Genomic DNA, 9,774 nt, shown 5'->3' with positions numbered 1-9,774 from the left:
AATGGCGTTATTACGCCTTTCCAAAAGGCGTTATTAAGTCTCTTTTTTTCAATACATGACTTACTTAGCCCACCCTGGGGGCTGATTATTTTAGGAATGACTCTAATTCTTGGCCAAATTATTCGAGTATAACCTGGTTTGGGTCAGTTTACGCTTTATAATCCGCGAAGCGGATTATAAAACAGCGTAAACTGACCCAAACCAGGTTATACTCGAATAATTTGGCCAAGAATTAGAGTCATTTCTTATAATTTAATTTTAAAATCATTAAATAACTATGGATGTAAAATTTCGTTACTTTTTATAAGTTCAAATTTGCCGCTCAATAATACAACCGTAGTAACGGAAGTAACGGAAGTGATGGGAATCTAGGGGAGGTAAAAACTGATACATAGGCCTAGCAGCCATGTTGGTTGTTTACATGTGGTAAGATCGAATTATTCTTTGAAATTAAAAGTACTTTTTTAAATCTGGAATTTTCCATGAATCCCGAGGACTGGAAATGAGAGGATTGATTCAGCTGGTTGTCAGGGGGGTGTGTCCCCATACCAAACCAGGTTATACAGAAATAATTTGTGTTCCTTTTTAGATATTAACCAATCAGAGGCTAGAATACAAACAAAATTAAATTATAATTAGATTTCTAGGAAAAAAGATTTTTAAATGTGTAAAATATTTTCAGTGTTAAACCAACTTAGTCCTTCTCTGATGCCAGACGCTTCTACCAATTAAGGTGTATGGATTTCAGAAATTTTGTTGAAGGCTAATTGCTCATTATACCTATGCAAATACTTTGCCTGTTTTTTTACCAAGAGGAGAGAAAAATATTTCAAATTTGACATGAATTTTTGATACGTGGCTTGCAAAGCTCAAAGCTGGTTCTGCCTATATCCTTGATTTTCAAAAGTAGAGTGTTGACTTCTCTTAATATGCATGCAAAATGCAAACAACTGTCTGCGAGATGTGCAGGAATATAGAAAATACTATAATTAATTTATAATATAATTTATAATATTAAAACTATAATCTAAATATTGCATAAATAAAGATGGCTTTGGTTCAATCTTTCATATATTTACTATTTTAAAATAACGCCTTTCCATTTTTGGATACAACTCCTTTTCAAACAGGCCGGTAGTACGAATGTGAGGGGGGGGGGGGGTCCCCACCCCACTTTTTGGGAGAATAGTCTTGCTATAGTTTAAATATAAAATATCATTTATTGATTGCTTGGTCCCTTAACATTTTGTTGCAGTATGGTTAAACTCGGGCAAGTCATTGCATTTAAAAAAAGTTTTACCGAAAAATTAGAAAAAGTTTCCCCTCAAGTTTAGGCAGTTTATTTTTTTTTTCGGGGGGGGGGGTCTTTTTTTTTTGTTTGCTTGTCAATTTTATGGAACCCCCCCCCCCCACTTTAAAAGCACGGGCCTGTCAAAGACATAATAATGGCCCTTCAAAAGACATAATATAACGCCTTTTTGAAAGGCGTATTAATGCCTTTTAAAAAGGCGTAATAACGCCTTTTTCAAAGGCGTAATAACGCCTAATAATTTAATTTTGTTTGTATTCTAGCCTCTGATTGGTTAATATCCAAAAAGGAACACAAATTATTTCTGTATAACCTGGTTTGGTATGGGGACACACCCCCCTGACAACCAGCTCAATCATCTGTATGCATACAATCCTCTCATTTCCAGTCCTCGGGATTCATGGAAAATTCCAGATTTAATAAATATACCTTTAACTTCAAACAATAATTCGATCTTACCACATGTAAACAAGCTGCTAGGCCTATGTATCAGTTTTTACCTCCCCTCGCTTCCCATCACTTCCGTTACTTCCGTTACTACGGTTGTATTATTGAGCGGCAAATTTGAACTAATAAAAAGCAACGAAATTTTACACCCATATTTATTTAATGATTTTAAAATTAAATTATAAGGAATGACTCTAATTTTTGGCCAAATTATTCGAGTTTAACCTGGTTTGGGTCAGTTTACGCTGTTTTATAATCCGCTTCGCGGATTATAAAGCGTAAACTGACCCAAACCAGGTTATACTCGAATAATTTGGCCAAGAATTAGAGTCATTCCTAAAATAACGCCTTTTGGAAAGGCGTGATAACGCCTTTTGAAAAGGCGTAATAACGCCTTTTTTTCGTGTTATAACTCCTTTTGGAAAGGCGTAATTACGCCTTTATTTGCGTTATTACGCCTTTTTCCGCGTTATGACGCCTTTTCGAAAGGCGTTATTACGCCTTTTAAATTTTTTTTTTACCGTAGTTTGATCCTAATAGGCTTTCGTATCATTGTATATCTTATTGATTGAAAACAAAATCTATACAGGTGGCTTTAAAAACCCGCTTCCAAATAGTTTACCGGCGTTTACTGATTGATAAAAGAAGTGGTTTCCATAAGATCGAATTCTTTTGAGTGATGTCACAGACCAATCTCCTATGCAGAGTTGTCGTTCGTTCTTCTCAGACACCTCTGCAATGGGCCTGGTCAAGATTTTTGACGTAACGTAAAAACATAACACTTCAAGGATTATTTCAAATTAAACTAATAGTTTTATATCTATTTAGTAAATATCTATCTATAAGAACTATCATTAGCTTATGCATTTAATTATAATGAATTAAAACAAACGCACTATTTGTCGTGCTTATCACTGTGATATACGCGAGCCAACGACAAGGTGAGCTGATGGTAGAAAATGATCACAGACATGATCATCTGTGCATTCACAGTATTACAGTCGTTATTTTTCATTTAATAGGGAGAGGGCTAAAATAGGCTGAGCCTGCTGCCCAATCCCATTCACTTCTAGATCTGTGTTTGTTTAAATTAAATTTAATTATGAAAATTATGAATTTTGTGATGAATGTAAAAATATAAAGCATCGCAACTTTCGATTTTTTCAGTTTTGTTTGATTTATTTACATTCGTATTTTGGGTTAGTTGTGCATTTCTTTCTTTGTTCTTTTTTTTTGGGTTTTTTTTTTAATAATTTTTTTTTTGGTCATTTAATATAGATATATCTATACCTTAAATATTATGTTCTGGATAAAAAAGATTTTCTCACCTTTAATTACATGTATATCCTTCACTCGCTATTCCATGTAGACTTGTAGATTTATAATCTATAAATACTACAGAGACAACAGTTGTATAACTGCAGTCTTTCTTTATGATATTCTGAGATGTCTCACTTTATTCTGAAATGCCTCTTTTTATTTAATATCAATTTTGTTGTTTATAACATTATAAGAATTTGGAAAATATAACTACAGTAGTCATTATAGTCATGTTAATGATGAGTTTATTTATTATCTATTTATATTTAGGCAGAGTGTCTATATATATAATACTGTGTTACAGAACTATTCCAAATTTATATTCTGTTGAATTCCCATGAAGACCCGCCACTCTGACCTCTTATTAGTATGTAACAGAAGGTTAAAGACAGATTTCAATGTATAGAAAATTAGGTGCAGAACTCTAGCTTTTATATTTTTAGTATAACCAAAAAGAGTTTAGACACAAATAAATTGAAAGCTGGGTAAAAATATTTCTATATTCTATTCAAGAACTTTGGGTCATAAATAAATAAATAAATAAATAAATAAATAAATAAATAAATAAATGAATGAATGAATGAATGAATGAATGAAACGAACGGAAGAATATAATTTGTGGTATATTTCTCATCGGGATCGGCCTTCCAAATAGTGCCAAATGCTTTGGTAGACTACGTCTTGAACGGTCTTCGGAGTACGGTAGAACTTTTTGTGTAAATACGGCAATTATTCATGTTATGCAGACTTATTTATCTAACTAAGAGTATGTACGCATAGATGTTTGCATGAATTTGTGAAAAACATTATGCCTACATGCAAACTAAATACCCAGTTGATCTTGAAACGATGATGCAATATGGCAATTATCAGATCTTTCTCATTGAATCTTTAATGACTAATTTGTAATTCTTAAGAAAATTTGTACAATCTCTACAATCTTGAATTATCATTTTCACAGAACAGAATTTACTGCGGTACTGCTCTTTTGCAAGGGGTTTCACGGTTTGTGCTGTTATGTCATATATTTACCGGTAGCAGTAGGTGTTATTACCTAACCTACTATATAAATTGTAATTAGGCATTTTGAACTGTTTCCTGATTCTTTTTAATGTTTTTGCAAATCATGAAACAGTCAAAACTGTTTACCCGGTCACAGAATGAACTGTTGCATGGCTGAACTGTTCCATTATGACGTCATAATTAATTCCCTGTACTTTACAGCTTTAATATTGAATTATGTATTAATTAAACCATTTTCATTCAATTTGAAATTATCATCTGAAAAGTAATCCTGATATATAATCAATTTAATATCATTTCGAAGAAGAGACCATGAACACCTTTTCTGGGGGTAATTTGGGAAAAATGTAGGCCCCTTTCACTCAGTATAGTTCTTTGCCATACACGTGCAATATTCAAATCTTCAAGACATCATTATGTTGTTTACTACATGTTTTCTTTCAATTTATTAGTGCATGATAATATCACATCCATTAATTTTTCTGAACACCAATCGGTGTGAGAATTTGATTAATATTCATCTTGTTTAGTTTGTTTTTAAAAAATAATACATGTACAAACATTTGTCGATGTATTTTAAAAGCCATTGATTATTATGTCGATATCATTACTTTAAGAAATTATATAGTAGGTTAGGTAATAAAACACTTATTTCATGACAACTCGGGAAACAGTCAAACTGTTGTCCCTCGATAATGGGGAAGACCTGGGAAACTGTTGCCCTCGGCCTTCGGCCTCGGGCAACAGTTTCCCAGGTCTTCCCCATTACCTCGGGACAACAGTTTGACTGTTCCCCTCGTAGTCATGAAATAAGTGTATACTATTATATAAATAGTGCACGTTTTTGAGGGTAACAGTTGAAATTGACACCCCAAGGAAAACCATTGTCAACTGACGCATCAGCGGAGGTTGACAATGGTTATTCGAGGGGTGTCAATTTCAACTGTTACCCTCAAAAATGTGCACTATTTATTTTATTATACTGAATGTCTTATTGATTTCGGATGTCATAAAAAAAATTCGGAGATCGTCTTTAAGTTCACGCTAAGAAAGCTTTCAAACTCCCCGCTTCTATTTTTCTCAATAAGAAAGCTTCAGAAAAGATTTACTAACATCTTTATTGTTTGTTTGATACTCAAAAAGTCCTTTATCATCTAAAGTTTGCACTTGCAAGGATGTTTCGTCTGTCGTTTGTTGTTTTCAAGTAAGTTACATCGGATGCAAGCTTTAATTGACATCGTTTATTCAGCTTCTTTCAAACGCACAACCGACGTTTTGAGAATTCTAAGGTGAACCATACGCGCATGATTTGAACGCATGTGATATTTTCGTAATGTTACCCGTTGTCAAGTGTGTTGCTAATGCTGAGGGTAACATTAGGGATTGTTAAATGCGTCTAAACCAATCAGATTTTAGTATTTAACATGAAAGTATAATAACACAATATAAATGTGTGTCTCTGATCTCAGGAATCGAGATTAGTGTTTAATGGTGATACACATCAGAAAACGAGAAATTTTCTTCCTAAATTCTTCAATACACCACCTCATGACCCATTCCCCTGGACCAAAAGTGGTGTGGGAGTTTTATTGGTAGCTAGGTAAACAACTCTGTATATCAAACACTGGTATGTCTAATACCAGATTCCTGTTACCCTTATTCCAGTCTGAATGGAAGCTATATTGAAATCTGGAATCTTTGATTTTGTTTTTAAATAACTTCTCTGTTCAATGTGAAGAAAATGCTTTAAGTTTATCAGGCATGCAATGAATTACACAAAGAAAAAAATTAATGCACATGCACCAGGGTTTTCCAAAAATTTTGTTGGACAATGGATTTTTTTTCTTACGATTCAATTTGAACAATGTTGAATGGTCCTAGATATATATAGATTTGTATACCAAAATATTTATGAATTTCAATTCAAGTTAGCTAGAATAGTTTGGCTTTGAATTGTTTGAACTTAACTCTTGTATTAAACTATTATCAACTTAATATAGTGAGAAATCTAACGAAATATTTTTAAGATCAGATTTTTAATTCTTAATACATTGATTAAAATAAAAAGGCATGTCAGATTCTTTGAAATTGAAAAATGATGGTATTTAATGGCAAAGAAAGGATTAATACATATAGGGGCTTGGTTTTAAAATATGGAAATGGCATTGACTATACTGTTTTTGCAGAACTTGTGAAAATTGTACTTTAATCATACAGTATCATAGAATTAGAGTCAGTATACATTAATTTCATTTGAATATGTCCTAAAATTATGATATAAATCCTTTCTGATATTGATTTATAATTAAAAACATCTTTTTTCAGTTGATGCAGGTTTTTCCAGAATGGCAGAGAGGCAGCCGAAGGATTCTTCAGGGGAAGACAACTCTGCCTTGCTTGATCAATACATTGATTGTGCCAAGAAATTCATAGATCTTGCCAAAGAACTTGGTCATATCAAAGGAGCTAACAAGCTGCAGCGAATGTGTAAATCGGAACTGAAGTATCTGCAGTCGGTAGGTGGTCTTCAATAATATCGAAGTCAAATTCAGGACAGCCTAGAGTTTAATAAATTGGTCACTTTGTTTCAAGCATCAAGTAACATTGTATTGATGGATGATGGATTATAAGATATAAGAGGCATTGTCACAGTTTTATTAGCCACCACTGCAAAGAGTTATACAGAAGTAGATTTGAACATGTTGAAAACCTATGGCTTGTGACAGTGCCATAGAGTTTGACAAAAACATTTACAATTTTTAGGCACTGTCCCTTGGGCAAGTTACTGTGTCAAAATCAGATCCTATCTAGAATAAGACTTTTCCACATCAAAATTTCTGATTAGAAGAAAAAGTGCATAAACATTTTGAAACTTAATTAATTTTTATTTATAGCCAGATTAGAGTGTTGCAATCATGGTTATGTCTTTATCCATTATCTTCCTCAGTGGAGAAATTTGTCTGGATTTGTCATATTTCTCCTCTCTATTCTGCATGTGACTGGTTTACTCTTTATCATTCTGATCAGATCAAGCAATCACTTTTCTTGTCTGTCTGTGTGGAGCCTCTACTTAATAAATGCTGTCATGGAACATTATACTCTTGTATTTGTTAAGAGAAAACACAGTTTTGTATAGAGTTAACATGATTCAGGCTTGAAAGAAGTCATACAAGGTGACAATAAATGGGGAAAAAATCTGTTTTCAAGCAGATCAGTGTATATTCATGACTTTTTAAAATTTATTTGCAAAATTGATCCTCATACCATGGCTTCATGCAGCCAATAATTATTATCAGTTGACAGTGAACACATTGAGGTCTAGTGCAAACATGGGACATGTACTGTGTAACAAAATCTAAATTTTGGAAACTGTTTCAGTATTTTGGTGTACTATAATTTTTATTTTGCATGATGATATGTATGAAAAAGTACATGTACAGGAATGCACTAATGTTAGTCAAAAGGCGAAGTACATTTAGTCCTTTGAATCTAGCTATCATGAGTATACATGTGGTACCATTGCATACCATATTTTTCACATCGATGAAAAAGAGTTTCTAATTTTGGCACAGAATGCATTATAGGATTTGCTCTATGGCCATCACAATCAAAAGTGTAAAGTCCCTTTTATAAAAAACACAGGTTTCAACAAGCCTTTAGGAACAGCCACAATATTTTGGCAAGGGGAAAGGGCTGATATTCAGACTTAAATTGGCTGTACAGGGCTAGAAATAATTATTTTTGTTTACTGGTCACTCTGGCTATTGCCTTAAACTTTTACTGGTCAGCTTAGTACTTTCACTGTCCCACTGGGCCAGTAGATTTTAAAAAGAATGGCCCAAAACCATAATGATAATAGCAATATTTTTTTTATACTGTGATACTTAGAAGTACAACAAAACAAGAAACAGCAGAAGTTGGGACACACAACCCTGTCAAGTTAACTAGCCTGGCTGTGAATGAATTTTATTATGCATAAAAAATGCTGACCCAAAGGGCACATGCTCTCTGCAATGTACTAGCCCAGATTGAAAATTCACTGGCCCCAGACCAGTTGGCCATCAATTATTTCGAGCCCTGCTGTAGATGTGTCTGTTGGTAACAAATTTTCGTTGCAGTTTTCTCAGCAACTACTCATCACAGATGATTGAAATTTTAGCACACTCTTTGTTTAGGCTTGCCGTATGGTGAGATTCATTTCTGTTCAAATCCGATTTCAACTTCCTGTTTATCTGTGCGTCTGTCCGTACCAAATTTTCATCACAGTTTTCTCAGCAACTACTCAGTGCAGATGCTTGAAATTTTAGCACAATCTTTGTTTAGGCATGCCATATGGTGGGATTCATTTTTGTTTGAATCTGATGTCAACTTCCTGTTTATCCATACCAAATTTCTGTCGCAGTTTTGCTAGTGCAACTACTCAACGCAGATGATTGAAATTCTAGCACACTCTCAGTTTAGGCATGCCATATGGTGGGGTTCAGTTTTGTTCAAATCCAATGTCAACTTCCTGTTAATCCATGCATCTGTCTGTACCAAATTTTCATCACAGTTTTCTCAGCAACTACTCAGGGCAGATATGCTTGAAATTTTTGCACACTCTGCGTTTAGGCATGTCAAATGGTGGTATTCATTTTTGTGTGAATTTGATTTCAACATGAGAGTGTATATTCACATCAGAGCGGGGGTGTTACTAGTGAGCATTCACTCACAGACTTCTTCTTTATTTGTTTATTTTTTTTTGGAAGGGGGGGGGGGGATAGGGGCATCACAGCCAAACAGAAATCTAAAAAAGGTAATCACATTATCTTGTTATATTGGGTGATCTTTTGATCAAAGTTTTCTTTAGGAGATGAAAAGAAGGTAGAGATATACTGTACATCAGTGTCCAACTCTCTTGACAGATATAAAAATTGTGTTTTATTTTCAAAAGCAATGAAAGTTGTAGTCTTATTTGCTCTAATCAAACAAAAGTGTGTTGGTGAAAGTTCGTAAAAATTTTCCAATTTAGAGACAGCAGTATTGAAGATTAATGGCACATCAGCAGAAAAAAATATTGTCTTTTGTCCCCGAAAGTCCAACAAAATTAGATTTTAGACCATGTAGACAGTGATTTATAATGACTAGTTCCTCGTCTTCATCTCATGCACTCCGACTTCCCTATCATTACGCAGATTAATCAAACTTCTAACACCTCCTTGGGGATTTGTTATGATATGGATGACAGTGTAACAAAAATATATAGCTGCGTTAATTTCCCTGGGATCATCGTGAGTGGCCATTAGGCCGCAAGGATTGGGAATATAAAAGTGAAATTGATTTTTTTGTCAGTAAAACATGTTCTTGCATGTTTTTCAACAGTAATGAAGCAAATAAGCTGTGGTTTTCAGTCATTACTTGTGTGTTAATAAAGCAATAATGTCGGAAATTAATCCTTGTATCAGCACGACTGCTGTGAGCTTTCAGAACTCGGAGCTTGAGGGTCAATGATTTTCTGTGTAGTGTTAGAGAAAATTCATTTCTTTTTTTTCACCGAGTTGTTACATGTAATACTTTTTATTGCACCAGTTATTATAAACTTTCGAACTCTTTTTGTATTCAAATTCTAAAGTGTCATGACATTTTAGGTGTTGATTTTATTTTGATTTGTCATGTTTTCAGGATATTGTGCAATT

At 33.8% G+C, this 9,774-nt stretch overlaps 1 protein-coding gene across 1 annotated transcript in view; it reads left to right on the top strand.

Annotated features, from left to right (window-relative positions):
• The first annotated feature begins 3,731 nt into the window (after positions 1-3,731).
• The window catches only part of LOC133193749 (UPF0415 protein C7orf25 homolog), a 71,621-nt gene continuing 65,578 nt past the window's right edge, over positions 3,732-9,774 (top strand). The window contains exons 1-2 of the mRNA XM_061329683.1: positions 3,732-3,792; positions 6,425-6,615. Coding sequence (XP_061185667.1) covers positions 6,445-6,615 — 171 coding nt within the window. The 5' untranslated portion in view covers positions 3,732-3,792; positions 6,425-6,444. The remainder of the gene's footprint in view (positions 3,793-6,424; positions 6,616-9,774) is intronic.

This window comes from Saccostrea echinata, unplaced genomic scaffold (assembly GCF_033153115.1).
Source record: "Saccostrea echinata isolate AGI-Se365-2 ecotype Australia unplaced genomic scaffold, CSIRO_AGI_Sech_v1 ptg000028l, whole genome shotgun sequence".
NCBI lineage: Eukaryota > Metazoa > Mollusca > Bivalvia > Ostreida > Ostreidae > Saccostrea > Saccostrea echinata.
This window is presented reverse-complemented; position numbering and strand designations above follow the sequence as displayed.